The 16,794-nt window shown below is 44.5% G+C and overlaps 1 protein-coding gene across 2 annotated transcripts in view; it reads left to right on the top strand.

Moving 5' to 3' along the window:
- Nucleotides 1-11,988, top strand: part of BTD (biotinidase) — a 49,864-nt gene extending 37,876 nt beyond the window's left edge. For both annotated transcript variants that reach the window (XM_070377147.1, XM_005910545.2), the window contains exon 4: nt 1,113-11,988. In XM_070377147.1, coding sequence (XP_070233248.1) covers nt 1,113-2,285 — 1,173 coding nt within the window. In that variant the 3' untranslated portion in view covers nt 2,286-11,988. The remainder of the gene's footprint in view (nt 1-1,112) is intronic.
- Nucleotides 11,989-16,794: the final 4,806 nt, after the last annotated feature.

Below are 16,794 nucleotides of genomic sequence, written 5' to 3'. Positions count from 1 at the left end.
ACTGAGGCTCCTACGGCAGGCCCACCCTCGCCTCGCACGCTTGTTAACAAAGGCTCTTCACTTCTGTGGCCGGCCCAGGCTTCTTCCACATACACCCCTGCCCCTCACCATGCTCCAGCCCCCTCAGGCTGTCTGCGTGCAGCCCACTGCAGTCCTGCCCCTCAGGCTGTCCTCTGAAGCCTGAGTTTCAGCACCCAGCCCTGCTGCAGACATCGGTGGGTGCGTGTCTCTAGTGCAGGCTGGTGGCTGGACCATCCCTGCAGGCCTCTCTGCTCGGTCTGCCCAGGCTGGTGGCTGGACCATCCCTGCAGGCCTCTCTGCTCTGTCTGCCCCAGGTGGGTGGCTCGGCTCGCCTCTGAGCCCCTGAAGCTCCCTTTCTGTCTTGGTGAAGGGGCTTCCCAGGGTGCGGGACCCTTTCCTCTTTCACAGCTACTTCTTAGGGGTGCAAGTCCCATCCCAATCCACCCCTGCCTCAGCTTTTTTTTCTTTCGTTCTATCCGGTGTGTGGAGATTTCTCTTATGATTTTGGGTGTTTGAGATGGTCTGCCAGCATTCAGCGGGTATTTTGTAAGAATTATTCAAGATGGAGGTGTATTTTGATGTGTATGTGTGAGGAGGTGAGCTCCACATCCCCCTATTCTGCCACATTGATTGGACCTCCCGCCCCCCGCCAGGATAAACACTTTTAAAATTATTTTTTCAAGAGCACTGTGTTTTCCCTTTAAAGGACTTTGTTGCACTTTGCATCCCCAGTAATAGCACATGAGTGCCTGTTTGCCCATCCTTTGGTCAGTGAGAGAGAGAATAGCCTTTTTAATTTTTGCCAGTCTTATGGAGGTGAGAAATGACACCTCATTGTCATATTAATCTGCGTGTCCTTACTGCTAAAGAGACTGAGCGTCTCCTCAGGTGTTTGTTGGCCCTTTGTATTTGCTCATCTGTAGCCCGCTTGTCCGTGTTCTCTGCGTGCTTTCAGTGGTGGGTACTCTTTTCTTCTTGATTTATGTTAGCTGTTTACATATTATGGACACAATACAGGTACTGTTCTAAAATTATAAGAAGGAGGCAGGGTTTAAAACTTCCTTCGTTTACACTTTCATTTCCCCCTCTAGGTCCTCCAGCGCCTGAGTTGCATGGCTATGAAGGGAGAGATGTTCCTGGTGGCCAATCTTGGGACAAAGCAGCCTTGCCATAGCAGTGACCCAGGGTGCCCGAGTGACGGTAGATACCAGTTTAACACGAACGTTGTGTTCAGCAGTAATGGAACCCTGGTTGACCGCTACCGCAAACACAACCTCTATTTTGAGGCAGCGTTCGATACCCCTCTGGAGGTGGATCACACAGTCTTTGACACCCCCTTCGCTGGCAAGTTCGGCGTCTTCACTTGCTTTGACATATTGTTCTTTGACCCTGCCGTCAGGCTCCTCCAGGACTCCAAGGTGAAGCACGTTGTGTATCCGACTGCCTGGATGAACCAGCTCCCACTCTTGGCGGCCATTCAGATTCAGAGCGGTTTCGCCATCGCCTTTGGCATCAACCTTCTGGCTGCGAACATCCACCACCCGTCTCTGGGGATGACGGGGAGCGGCATACACACCCCTCTGAAGTCCTTTTGGCACCACAGCATGGACAGTCCTGAAGGCCGCCTCATAATTGCTGAGGTGGCCAGAAACCCACCGGGGCTCGTCAGTGCAGGGAACGCCACAGGGAAAACGGACCCGTTCCACAGGAAGTTTTTACAACTCTTGGCAGGGGATCCCTACTCAGAGAAGGATGCCCAGGACGTCCATTGTGATGCGGCCCCCAAATCAACCACGAATGCCTCTCCCACGTTTAACTCTGAGATGATGTATGACAATTTCACCCTGGTTCCCGTGTGGGGGAGGGACGGCCACGTCCACGTCTGTGCACACGGCCTCTGCTGTCATCTGCTTTACCAGAGGCCCACCGTGTCCCCGGAGCTGTATGCCCTGGGGGTCTTCGATGGTCTTCACACCGTGCACGGCACCTACTATGTCCAAGTCTGTGCGCTGGTCAAGTGTGGGGGTCTTGGCTTTGACACGTGCGGGCAGGAGATCACAGAGGCCATGGGGATGTTCGAGTTTCACCTGTGGGGGAACTTCAGTACTTCTTCTATCTTCCCAATGCTTCTGACCTCAGGGATGATGCTGGAAACCCCTGACCAGCTGGGCTGGGAGAGTGATCAGTATTTCCTGAAGAAGAGGGGACTGTCCTCTGGGCTGGTGACGGCAGCTCTCTACGGGCGGTTATATGAGAGGGACTAGGGGGTTTTGGAAATGCCTCCCCCCCCACATACACACACCGACACAGGCTGAAGCTCACGACAGTGGGACCTCCTCTTTGCCCCAGAGCCCATCTGGGAGGCAGGGAGGAGGTAGGGAGACAGGCTGCGTCAGGGTCTTTCCCTCTTAGGTGGAAATTAGTGAGGTATTTTCTGGTATTTTATACTCTCATTTCTATTTTTCAAGCCATTTCTTCCTCCAGCAGATCTTTCATCACACAATTGATTTAACAGCTCAAACAGAAATAAACGTCAGCTTATGTTTCACATGTCCACAAGACGGCTAGTTCTGCATGTTGTGTGTGCTTTTTCTTGTTGTTGATCAAGTGACTCCCAGGATATACAGGTATTTCACAAGCCTCAAACATTATCGAGGGTAAGAACACTCAAAGCAAAAGCCGTCTTAGAATGGCTGCCGTGGGGACTTTTCCCTACTGGTGGCCAGAATTCGGACCCATCATGCCACAGCCACAGGCGGCCCCAGCAATGTGGAGCCTGAGGCAGCTTTTGAAAACAGAGGGGAAACTTTTCTCAAATCTGCCTTTCTGCCAGTGATCAGAATGTGTCAGGCAGGCCTCAGCATAACTGGAAAGAAAGAGGGCTGTGCCCCAGAGAGAGAGAGAGGCTGGAAAAAGTGCTGAAGAGAGGGCAGCGATGGGAACAGATGAGTAATAGGATTCCTGGGCACAGTGTGTCTCATCCAGGGATTCCAGGCACGTCAATAAATCACACTGGCTCTGGGCAAGCACCTTCTGGCTGCCCAGCTGTAAGGGATGGAGCGATGCTGTGAACTCAGGGCCTTCTCCTTGCAGACAGGTGGCTGGAGCGGCCTGGGGCTGGCGCATGCAGACTTTATCCAGTCACTGGACAGGTGTCTTTGGAGAGCCCACCACAGCCGGAGCAGGACCTCCCACAGAGTGAACTGTAGATGCAAAATCGTATTCAGTGTGTGAAGACCGTTTTCAGGCCTCTGGTGTCGGTATTCCTTGTGTCCAACATTTCCAAGTTGTTTTGACTCTATGCCTAGTAATTATCTCAGATCATTTTTAAAGTGGAAAATGGATAGGTTTTTTTTTTTTTTTTAAAGAAAATGGATAGTTAGCTTTATGTGATTTGCCTCTTCAAGATATAGCTAGTTTCATCTCCGTTATAAATTAGGTGTTTTAAAGCAGTATGTGCATATATATATATATATATATATAATATATAATTAACTGTTATTATAATTATACAAAGCGAAAAATGAGATTCTTTGCCCGTCTCCCACAGTGTGGCCCTTCTGGACCCTTCTCTGGCTCTCAGGCAGGATAATAAAGAGCACAGATCCTAGAGTCAGACTGGCCGTTGCTTTCTTGGCCTCCTGGTTTTCACTTCCCCATGCAGACCTCGCCTGTTTATTTGACCTTGTTGCGCCCGTTTTCTTCTGCATGGAATGTGTGTTGAATCATTCACGTGGGAAAGAAGTGAAGACCCACTGACTCACTGCCTGCTTGCAAAGGCCTGGAATGAATCAGTCTGGCCTTCAGGGAATTTGCAGACGCAAATCAGGATTCCCGAGGAAACCCGGGAGGTCCCCCTGGAACAGAACGGGGACCTCTCCCACCAGATGCTGGCGCAGACCCAGGAGGGGTGAGCTGGCGGCGCCATGCGGCTCCGGATGTGGCCACGGCCGCCGCCCCAGGGAAGCAGAAATCATCTCAGAAATGCACATCTTGCTTCCTGCCGAGATGATTCAGATCAGCCCGAGAGAGACAGAGGCCAGGCCTACATGCAGGCATGGTGCAGCTCCTTCACCAGTGACGCTTCTGAGGCACCTGCTGGATGCACCTTCTGCTCCCGCGAGCAGAGCACCAAGAACTTTCCCCGAGCTGCTATCTACTGAAGATTCAGAACAAACTGCAAACAAAGCAGAAATGAGGGGGGGGCTTCCACGATGAAAAGCAGTTGCCAGATGGCAGAGCAAAGCGGAGGGTAGGGGAAATGAGCAGAATAAATCATTTTCAAGATAGAAAAAAAAGCACCCATGACTCATGGTCATGACATGCTTTTGTGAGCTGCGATCCTGAAACTCAGGAAGCAAACGTTGATCCGGACCACAGCAGAGAGGCGGGACGCCCCGGGGTGTACTTTTGGCGGAATCGGGCTTGGGGGAAGTGGCCGGTCGGTGCGGTTTCCCATGAAGGTGCAGCTGGGCCTGTCTGCGGTTTTCCTCCAAGAGGAAGTGAGAGGCAGCAGTGAGCTGAAGAAGTGCCGTTCTTAGGGAAGGCGCAGCCGCGGCCTGCCGGCAGCCTGTCTGTCCCAGCGCCTGCCGAGGCCTCTCAGGAGGAGGGCCTCCCCAGCACCCCGCCGAGAGAGCCCCGCCTGGGACCAGCACCCTCCCCCCCCCTCCCCCGAACAGACGCTGTGCCCACGAGCAGTCACGCCCACCCCCCGTGGCAGGCACTGACATGCTCCCTATCTCTGTGGATTTGCCCATTCTGAACAGTCTCTCTAAATAGAATCACACCCCAGGTGGCCTTTTGTTCCTGCCTCCTTCCGCCTGGTGTATCGTTTTCAAGGTTTATGCTTGTGTACCGCCTACAAGGTCTTCCTTTTTATGGTTGAATAACGTTTCACTGTATGGACGCATCGCGTTTGTTTATCCATTCATAAGTAAGTGGGCTTCAGGGGGCTGCCACCTTTGGCTATTAGGAATGATGCTGCTATGAACGTTCATGCACAAGTTTATATATGTGAACATGTGTTTTCAACTCCTTGTGTATACGCCTAGGAGAGTAATTGCTGGGTCATAGGGTAGTGTTTAATTGTTTGAGGAACTGTCAAGACAGTTTTGGAGAAGAACATGGCAACCCACTCCAGTGTCCTTGCCAGGAGAATCCCAGGGACGGCGGAGCCTGGTGGGCTGCCGTCTATGGGGTCGCACAGCAGCAGCAGCAAGAGTTTTCCAAAGGGACTACATCATTTTACAGCCCTATTAGCAGTGTTAAAGTATTCCAATATTTTCACATTCTTGCCAGTGCTTGTTGTCGTCTGTTAAAATCATAGCCGTCCCAATGGCTGTGGTTTCCGTTGTGGGTGTGATTTCATTTCTCTCATGGCAAATAATGAGACGTACCTTTCTTTTCTTAATGAAAAATTTTACATTTGTGGCTGTGCCGGGTGTTCGATGCTGCCTGGGCTTTTCTCTAGCTGGGGCCAGCGGGGCCTGGGCTCTTCTCTGGCTGCAGCGAGCGGGGGCTGCTCCTCGTTGCAGTGCGAGAGCTTCTGTTGCAGCGGCTTCTCTTGTTGCAGAGCCGTGAGCTCTCTGCCCTCAGGAGCTGCAGAGCGTGGGCTCAGAAGCCGCGGTTCCGGGTGGCGCTCGGGCCCCGTTTTTCTGCCGCACGTGGGATCCTCTCGGACCAGGGGTCCAACGGGTGTCTCCTGCCCTGGCAGGAGTGGTGGTGACTCCTCACCACTGAGCCACCAGGGAAGCTCTGAAGATTCTTCCAAGTGCTCATTGGCCACTTACATATCTTTTTTGAAGAAATGATTAAAATCGTATGCCTCCATTCTCCCCCCGACTCCCCTCCCATCCAGGCTGCCACGTCACCCTGAGCAGAGTTCCCCGTGCTGTGCGGTAGGTCCTTGTGATGACCCTTGTACATTCAGCAGCGTGTGCGTGTCCATCCCGATTCCAAACTACCCCTTCTCGCCCCTCCTTGCTGGCAACTACCAGTTTGTTCTCTACGTTGGTCAGTCGCTTTCTGTTTTGTAAGTTCATTCGTGTCTTTCTTTTTCGATTCCACATACAAGGGATGTCCTAGGATAGTTCTCCCCTGACTGACCGAGCTCAGTGTGGCAGTCTCCGCGTCCGCCCATGCTGCTGCAAATGGCATCATTTCATCCTCACGTGTGCGCGGCTGAATCCCTCCGCTGTCCACCTGAACTAACACAGCGCTGTTGACCGGCTCCACCCGAATGCAAAATGAGGAGTCCGGAAAAAATAAAACCTTATGCCCACGTAAAAAAACTGAATTTTCTTTTTATTATTTAGTTGTAGGAGTTCTCTATTTTGAATATTAGACCCTTACCAGGTAAGTGATCTGCAAATATTTTCTCCGTTTGTTGGCTGTCTTTTCACCTTTTGATATTGGTTTTTGGTACACAAAAGTTTTTAATTTTGTGATGAAATCGTTAAGATGAAATCTAATTTATCTGTTTTTTCTTAGTTGTTTGTGCTTTAGGTGTCATACCTAATCCACGGGCACAGACTTAGAGCTGTTTTCTTCTAAATATTTTCTAGCTTGAGCTCCTACATTTAGATCTAAGACCCACAGAAGTTAATTTTTGTATATGTTGTGAAGTAGGGGTCCAAATTCATTCTTTTGCAAGTGAGCATCTAGCTGTCCCAGCACCATTTGTTGAAAGAGGTTATTTTTTCCCCTTTGCATTATCTTGGTGCCTTTACGGAAATCTACTGACCATAAATGAGTGGGATTATTTCTAAACTCAGCGCAGTGCCACTGGTCTGTATGTCTGTTCTTGAGTGACAATCGCAGTCGACCTTATTACAGTAGCATTGTAGTAAGTTTTTAGATTGGGACGCATGAGTCCTCTTTGTTCTTCATTAAAATTGCTTTGGCTATTTTGGATCCTTTGAAGTTCCATATGAACTTTTTGGGGTCATCTTGTAAGATTTTTGTCAAAAAATCACTGGAATTTTGATAGATATTTCATTAAACCTATAATTTGGGGAGTGCTGCCATTTTAATAATATTGTTTTCCAATTCATGAACACAGGATGTATTCTTATTTAGTCATTTTTAGTGTACGAATTCCTTTTATTTTTATTCCCAAGTATTTTGGGGAATGCTATAATAAATGGAATTGTTCTTTTAAATTCATTTTAAATCATTAATTGCAAGTGTATAAAAATACAGTTGATTTTTTATATTGATCTTGACTCTAGCAACCTTGCTGAACGTCACAGCACTAATAATTTTCTGGTGGAGTTTTTAGGGTTTTCTCTATTAAAAGACACTTGCTCCTTGGAAGAAAAGCTATGACAAACCTAGACAGCATATTAAAAAGCAGAGACATTACTTTGCCATCAACTGACTCATTAGAAAAGACCCTGATGCTGGGAAAGATTGAAGGCAGGAGGAGAAGAGGATGAGATGGCTGGATGGCATCACCAAATCAATGGACATGAGTTTGAGCAAGCTCTGGGAGTTGGTGATGGACAGGGAGGCCTGGCATGCTGCAGTCCATGGCGTCGCAAAGACTCGGACATGACTGAGTGACTGAACAACCACAAATATACAAGATCCTGTCATCTACACATAGATTAACTTTTTCCTTTTGTATAAACACCTTTTTTCCCCCCTCCCGTCTAATTGTGCTGACTGGAACCTCTAGTACAGTGCTGGGTTGATGAGGTGAGACTGAACATCCTTGCCTCATTTCTGATCTTGGGGAAAGCTTTCACTCATTCACTCATGTCAGCTGTGGGCTTCTCATGGTTGGCGCTTCCTTCTACTCCTAGTGTTTAGTGTTTTTATCTTCAAAATTCTTTTTCTCCGTTAATAGTGATAATCCAGTGTTTGCCGCTTTTATTGATATGGAGTATTACACTGACTTATTTTTATATGTTGGACATATCTTGCATTCCCGGGATAAGCCCCACTTAGTCATGGTATGTAACGTTTATTGTTGGCTGCGCTGGGTCTCTGCTGCTGCCCGAGGGCTTCCTCTAGTTGTGGTGAGCGGGGCCGTTCTCCTTGCAGTGAGCAGGCTTCTCACTGCGGTGGGTTCTCTTGCTGCAGAACGTGGGCTCTGGGGACATGGGCTTGGTTGCCCAGCAACTTGTGGGATCTTAATTCCCGGACCAGGGATCATCCCGTGTGCTCTGAATTGGCAGGCAGATTCTTTACCATCAGACCACCAGGGAAGTTCCTATGATACTTTTTCAGCACTGATATAGTTGAGTTGATAGTATTTTTCTTTTGATGCCTTTTTGCGTCTGTATTCATAAGGGATATTCATGGTGTATGAAGGTTTCTAGATGGTGATGGATTTGGTTTGATACTATTTTGTTGATAACTTTAGCATCTGTGCTCATAAAAGAATAGTTCTGTAGTGGTCTTAAGATGCCTTTGTCTGGTTTTGGTATGAGGTTAATACCTCACAGAGCCAGGTGGAAATGTTTCCCTCTCGTCTGTTTTTAAAAAGAGTTTCTGAAAGCCTGGTGTTACTTCTTGAAACGTTTTGTACAATTCACCAGTGAAGTCACCTGGTCCCGAGCGTTTCTTCATGGGGATTTTTTTTTAAATTCAATGTCTTTATGTAGCATAAGCCTACTCAGACTTTTCTATACTACCCCTTCTTGAAACAGTTTTGATAGTTTATCTTCCTAGGAATTTGTTCATTTAGATTAGTAGCTTTGTTGGTATATAATTATTCATAGTACTGTCTTATAAATTCATTTGATTTCTATGAGGTTATTAGAATTCCTCTTCTTTTCCTGATTTTCACTCTTTTTTTCTGGATCGATCTAGCTACACGTCTGTCAGTTTTTTCAGACTTCTGTAGAGGGATTGTTTTGTTGGTTTTTCTTTTTTCTTGAATGCCCACATTTATTTTCGCTCTAACTTCTATTGTTTTCTTCTGCCTGCTTTGGGTTCTGTCTGCACTTCTTTTGTCTAATATCTTAAACTGGAAGATTATAGATTTGAGACCTTTCTCCCTTTTTACTATGTTTTCAGCTAAATTTCCTTCTAAGCACTGCTTTCACTACAGTGAAGTGAAATGTTATATTTTTGCTTTCATTAATCAATATGCCAGCAAATTTGGAAAACTCAGCAGTGGCCACAGGACTGGAAAAAGTCAGCTTTCATTCAAATCCAAAAGAAGGGCAATGCCAAAGAATGTTCAAACTGCCACACAATTGCACTCATCTCACTTGCAAGCAAGGTAGTGTTCAAAATCCTTCAAGCCAGGCTTCAACAGTACATAAACCAAAAAATTCCAGATGTACAAGCTGAATTTAGAAAAGGCAGAGGAACCAGAGATCAAATTGCCAACATCCGTTGGATCATAGAAAAAGCAAGAATATTCCAGAAAAACATTGACTATGCCTTTGACTGTGTGGATAACAACAAACTGTGGAAAATTCTTAAAGAGATGGGAATACCAGACCACCTTACCTGCCTCCTCAGAAACCTGTATGCAGGTCAAGAAACAACAGTTAAAACTGGACATGGAACAATGGACTGGTTCAAAACTGGGAAAGGAATACGTCAAGGTTATATAGTGTCACCCTGCTTATTTAACTTACATGCAGAGTACATCATGCGAAATGCCAGGCTGGATGAAGCACAATCTGGAATCAAGATTGCAGGGAGAAATACCAATAACCTGAAATATGCAGATGACACCACTCTAATGGCAGAAAGCAAAGAGGAGCTAAAGAGCTTCTTGATGAAGGTAAAACAGGAGAGTGAAAAACCTGGCTTAAAACTCGGCATTCAAAAGACTAAATCATGGCATCCATCTGGTCCCAACACTGAAGGGACCATGATTTTAGTCTCTCACTGTTTCCATTGTTTCCCCATCTACTTGCCATGAAGTGATGGGACCAGATGCCATGATCTGAGTTTTTAAATGTTGAGTTTTAAGCCAAATTTTTCACTCTTCTCTTTCACTTTCATCAAGAGGCTCTTCAGCTCCACTTCATTTTCTGCCATAAGGGTGATATCATTTGCATATCTGAGGTTATTGCTATTTCTCCTGGCAATCTTGATTCCAGCTTGTGCTTCATCCAGCCTGGCATTTTGCATGATGTACTCTGCATATAAGTTAAATAAGCAGGGTGACAATATACAGCCTTGACGTACTCCTTTGCCAATTTGGAACCAGTCCATTGTTTCATGTCCGGTTTTAACTGTTGCTTCCTGACCTGCATACAGATTTCTCAGGAGGCAGGTCAGGTGGTCTGGTATTCCCATCTCTTGAAGAATTTTCCAGAGTTTGTCCTGACCCACACAGTCAAAGGCTTTGGCACAGTCAGTGAAGCAGAAGTAGATGTATTTCTGGAACTCTCTTGCTTTTTCTATGGTCCAACAGATGTTGGCAATTGGATCTCTGGTTCCTCTGCCTTTTCTAAATCCAGCTTGAACATCTGGAAGTTCTCGGTTCACATACTGTTGGAGCCTAGTTTGGAGAATTTTGAGCATCACTTTGCTAGCATGTGAGATGAGTGGAATTGTGCAGTAGTTTGAACATTCTTTGGCATTGCCTTTCTTTAGGACTGGAATGAAAACTGACCTTTTCCAGGTCTGTGGTCACTGCTGAGCTTTCTAACTTTGCTGGCATCTTGAGTACAGCACTTTCACAGCATCATCTTTTAGGATTTGAAATAGCTCAGCTGGAGTTCCATCACCTCCACAGCTTTGTTCGGAGATATGCTTCCTAAGGTCCACTTGACTTCACATTCCCGGATGTCTGGCTCTAGGTAAGTGATCACAGTATCGTGGTTATCTGGCTCATTAAGATCTTTTTTGTATAGTTCTTCTGTATATTCTTGCCACCTCTTCTTAATATCTTCTGCTTCTGTTAGGTCCATACAGTTTCTGTCCTTTATTGTATCCATCTTTGCATGAAATGTTCCCTTGGTATCTCTAATTTTCTTGAAGAGAGATCTAGTCTTTCCCATTCTATTGCTTTCCTCTATTTCTTTGCATTGATCACTGAGGAACTCTTTCTTATCTCTCCTCGCTATTCTTTGGAACTCTGCATTCAGATGCTTTTATCTTTCCTTTTTTCCTTTCCCTTTCAGTTCTCTTCTTTTCTCAGCTATTTGTAAGGCCTCCTCAGACAACCATTTTGCCTTTTTGCACTGCTTTTTCTTGGGGATGATCTTGATCGCTGTCTCCTGTACAATGTCATGAACTTCTAGCCATAGTTCATCAGACACTCTGTCTGTCAGGTCTAATCCCTGGAATCTACTTCTCACTTCCACTGTATAATCATAAGGGATTTGATTTAGGCCATACCTGTATGGTCTAGTGGTTTTCCCTACTTTCTTCATTTAAGTCTGAATTTTGTAATAAAGAGTTCATGATCTGAGCCACAGTCAGCTCCCGGTCTTGTTTTTGTTGACTGTATAGAGCTTCTCCATCTTTGGCTGCAAAGAATATAATCAATATAATTTCGGTATTGCATCTGGTGATGTTCATGTGTGGAGTTGTCTCTTGTCTTGTTGGAAGAGGATGTTTGCTATGACCATTGCATTCTCTTGGCAAAACTGTTAGCCTTTGCCCTGCTTCATTTTGTATTTCAAGGCCAAACTTGCCTGTTATTCCAGGTGTTTCTTGACTTCCTACTTTTGCATTCTAGTCCCCTATGATGAAAAGGACATCTTTTTTTGGTGTTAGTTCTAGAAGGTCTTGTAGGTCTTTATAGAACCATTGAATTTCAACTTCAACTTCTTTGTCATTAGTGGTTGGGGCCTAGACTTGGATTACTGTGATATTGAATGGGTTGCCTTGGAACAAGCAGAGATCATTCTGTTGTGTTTGAGACTGTACCCAAGTACTGCATTTTGGACTCTTTTGTTGACTATGATGGCTACTCTATTTCTTCTAATGGGTTCTTGCCCACAGAAGTAGATATAATGGTCATCTGAATGACATTCGCCCGTTCCAGTCCATTTTAGTTCACTGATTCCTAAAATGTCGATGTTCACTCTTGACATCTCCTGTTTGATCACTTCTGATTTACCTTGATTCATGGACCTAACATTTCAGGTTCCTATGCAATATTTTTCTTTACAGCATCAGACTGTATTCCCATCACCAGTCACAGCCACAACTGGCGTTGGTTTCACTTTGGCTCCATCCCTTCATTCTTTCTGGAGTTATTTCTCCACTTTTCTCCAGTAGCCTATTGGGCACCTACTGACCTGGGGAGTTCATCTTTCAGTGTCCTATCTTTTTGCCTTTTCATGCTGGTCTTGGGGTTCTCAAGGCAAGAATACTGAAGTGGTTTTCCATTCTCTTCTTCAATGGACCACGTTTTGTCAGAGCTCTCCACCATGACCTGTCTGTCTTGGGTGGCCCTATATGGCATGGCTCATAGTTTCATTGAGTTAGACAAGGCTGTTATCCATGGGATCAGTTTGGTTAATTTTCTGTGATTATGGTTTTCATTCTGTCTGCCCTCTAATGGATAAGGATAAGAGGCTTGTGGAAGCTTCCTGATGGGAATTATAGCCATAGGAAATGTACTTCTTACATAATGTCTCGAAGGTTGAAATCACTCCTTAGTCCAGGCGCTCAAGTGTGGATGCTGTGTCAGCAAGTGTGGAGCAGCCTGGATCTCAGTGTCCATTTCCCTCTGAGCTCTTGGGCAGCCATGTGCACTGGCAGTGAGCCATCATCGCAAAAGGGATCTTTTCTTCTGAGCAGTGGGTTTCAACAGTTGGCTTAAAATATCCAGTAAGCCATGTTATCAAAAAGCGTGGTGTCATCCAGACTTTCTTGTTCTATTTATGTAGTACAGGCAGAGTTATATAGCATATTTTTAAAGGCCCCAGGGTTTTCAGAATCTGAGTATTGGCTCAATGTTAGCTGCATTCAGTCAGTTCAGTTGCTCAGTCGTGTCCAACTCTTTATGACCCCATGGACTGCAGCACTCCAGGCCTCCCTGGACCATGGACCAAGTCCCAGAGTTTACTCAAACTCATGTCCATTGAGTTGGTGATGCCATCCAACCATCTCATCCTCTATTGTGCCCTTCTCCTCCTGCCTTCAATCTTTCCCAGCATCAGGGTCTTTTCAAATGAACATTGAAAACAGGGTCCTTCCAATGAACATTCAGGACTGATTTCCTTTAGGATGGACTGGTTGGATCTCCTTGCAGTCCAAGGGACTCTCAAGAGTCTTCTCCAACACCACAGTTCAAAAGCATCAATTCTTTGGTGCTCAGCTTTCTTTATAGTCCAACTCTCACATCCATACATGACTACTGGAAAAACCATAGCCTTGACTAGATGGACCTTTGTTGACAAAGTAATGTCTCTGCTTTTTAATATGCTGTCTTGGTTGGTCATTAATTTTCCTTCCAAGGAGTAAGCATCTTTTTATTTCATGGCTGCATTAGCCCCTAACATTAGAGTCAGCCTGTTTTTTGAAGCTTTGAAGCCAGGCATTGAGTTCTTCTCTCTAGCTATGGAAGTCCTAGGTGGCATCACCTTCCAATGGAAGGCAGTCCCAGCTATTGTCGTTTAGCGTAGCTGACTACATCTTAGCTACAACCTGCTGCAGGTTCTACATCTGCACAGGCTGCTTCACCTTGCACTTGGAGTCATAGAGACGGCTTCTTTCCTTAAACCTCAGCAAGCAGCCTCTGCGGGCTTCAGCTCTTCTTCTGCAGCTTCCTTGCTTCTCTCAGCCTTCACAGAACTGAAGAGAGCTAGGGACTTGCTCTGGCTCAGGCTTTGCCGTAAGGGAATGTGGTGGCTGGTTTCATCTTCTGTCTGGACCACTCAGACTTTGTCTGTATCAGCAATAAGGCTCTTTTGCTTTCTGATCATTCATGTGTTCACTGGGGCAGCACTTTTCATTTCCTTTGAAAACTTTCCTTTTGCATTCATTTACAACTTGGCTGTTTGGTCAAGGGACCTAGCTGTGGGCCTGCTCTGGGCTATTGATATGCCCTCCTCACTGAGAGGAATCAGTCTGAACTTTTGATTTAAAGTAAGAGGTGTGTGACTCTTCCTTTCACTTGAACACTTAGAGGCCATTTTAGGGCTAGTAACTGGTCTAATTTCAATATTGTTGTGTTTCCAGGCAGAGGGAGGCCCGGGGGAAAAAAGATGAGGAAATAAGTGGTGGACAGTCAGAACACACACGTATTAAATTTGCCATCTTAAATAGGTGTGGTTTGTGGCACCCCCAAATAATTACAATAGTAACATCAATGATCGCTGATCACCATAACAAATATAATAAGAATAAAATTTGAAATTTTGGCAACAATTACCAAAATGTGACAGATATAAAGTGAGTATATGTTGTTAGAAATATGCTGCCTATAGACTTACCCAATTCAGGATTGCCACAAACCTTCAATTTGTAAAAAATGCAGTATCTGTGAAGTGCAATAAAGCAGATCCCCATAAAACAAGGTCTGCCTGTGTTATACAAAATCGTTTCTCCTGTGAGCTCCTTTCCCCCTATTCCTTTGTGTTATTGTCACAAATTCACATTTTCATACATTATGTACCCATCAACAGAGATTTATAATTATAGCTTTATATAGTTGACTTTTAAATGATAAATAAAAATTTAAAAAAATAGATTTGTACTGTTTTTAAAGTTTAGTTTGCTGTTATCATTACTATATTGCTCTTTATGTTTTCATTTTTCTTAATAACAAATAGGTAATAATAAATAAAACATCTTAATCTGTCCTTCATTTCTGAAAGACAGTTGTGCTGGATATAAGGCTCTTTATGGACAGTATTTTTCTTTTAGCACCTTGACTACCACATCCCTGCCTTCTGACTCCATCAGCTCTGATGAGAAACTAGCTGTTAATGTTATTAGGATTTCTTGTACATGATGGATTACTTCTCTCTTTCTGCTTTCAAGATGCTTGTTTTGTCTTTAGACAGTTTGATTATAATGTGTGTAGGCTAGATCTCTTTGAGTTTATATTCTTCTTGGGGTTCTTTGAGCTTCTTGAGTTTGTAGATTAGCATTTTTGAAATTAAGTTTCAGCCATTATTTCTTCAAATATTCTGCCTCCTTTTCTTTCTCTTCTCTTTCTGGGACTTCCCTTGTGTGCATGTTGCTGTTTATTGGGATCTCACAGGTCTCTGAGGCTATGATCACTTTTCATTTTCCCCCTTTTCTCCTCAAGACTAGGAATTGACCTACCCTCACACTCACTGGTTCTTCTGTCTCCTGAGATCTAACGTTGAGTCCCTCTATTCAAGTTACTGTAATTTCCAAATACAGAACTTCCATCTGCTTTTAAAAATATTATCTCTATTCTCTCTTTAGTGAGGTATTTTTTTTAAAACTTTAATTCTTTAGACATGGTTTTCTCTAGCTCCTTGAACATGTTTAAAATAAATGATTTAGCTTCTTTGTCTAGTGAACCCAATGTCTCAGCTTCTTCAAGGATCATTTCTATTGATTGTTTTTCCTGTGTAGGGGCATTACGTTGTTTCTTGGCATATCTCAACCTTTTGTTGAAAATTGGGCTTTTAAAATAATATAACATGGCAATTCTGGAAATCAGATTCACCTCCTCCCCAGAGTTTGCTGTTACTGCTGATTGTTACGGTTGCTTAGTGACTTTTCTGAACATGTTCTGTAAAGTCTGTGTTTTTGCCATTGTGGCCAGCGAAGTCTCTACTCATTTAGCTTAGCAGTCAGCTAATAATTGGACAGAGGTTTCCTTAAACATGTGGGACCAAAAGAATTCCCTGGTCTTTGCCAAAGGGCTGTGTCTATAAGGGCACATCTTCAAAATGCAGCTTGGCAGTTGAAAATTGGCTTTCACTTCCTGTTTGTGCAGAGCCTCAAAATTAGGCACAGGTAAGAATTTAGGGTAGCCTAGGTCTTATACAAGAAGGCACACAGGTTCATGTGTGTGTGTGGCATTCTAGATTTCTTTTCCAACTCTTATGGACATCTCTTCCCCTAGCTTTTCTTTTTAAGCTTTTGGTTATCTGTTGCTTGCCTCAGCTCTTATCCATCTCCGAAGGTAAGGGCAACATTAAAACTCTCGCCTGGCGCTGGGAAAACAGGAGAGCTACATGTGAAAGAATGAAACTAGAACATTCTCTAACTCCATACACAAAAATAAGCTCAAAATGAATTAAAGACCTAAAGGTAAGAGCGGATACTATGAAACTCCTAGAGGAAAGCAGGCAGGACACTCTGACATAAATCAGAGCAAGATCTTTTTGGATCTGTCATCTACAGCAATGGGATACAAGCAAAAATAAACAAATGGGACCTAGTTAAAAAGTTTTTACACAGCAAAGGAAACTATAAACAAAATGAAAAGACAATCTATGGATGGGGAGAAAATATCTGCAAACAATGCAGCCAACAAGGGCTTACTTTCTAAAGTGTACAGCTCATGGAGTTCAATGTCAAAAACCAACCAACCTAATAAAAATGTGTACAAGATCTAAACAGACATTTTTCCAAAGAAGACATACAGATGACCAATGGGCACATGAAAAGATGCTCAGCACCACTAATTTTTAGGGAAATGCAAATCAAAACTATAATGGGGTTATTACCTCATGTCAGCCAGAATGGTCATCATTAAAAAGTCTACAGATAAGAAATGCTGGAGGGGGTGTGCAGGAAACAACCGTCCTGCAGTGTCGGTGGGAATGTAAATTGATGTGGCCACTATGGAGAACAATACAGAGGTTCCTTAAAAACTAAAAATAGAGCTACCATATGATCCTGCAAGCCCACTCCTGG

Source organism: Bos mutus, chromosome 1 (assembly GCF_027580195.1).
Source record: "Bos mutus isolate GX-2022 chromosome 1, NWIPB_WYAK_1.1, whole genome shotgun sequence".
NCBI classification, from domain to species: domain Eukaryota; kingdom Metazoa; phylum Chordata; class Mammalia; order Artiodactyla; family Bovidae; genus Bos; species Bos mutus.
This window is presented reverse-complemented; position numbering and strand designations above follow the sequence as displayed.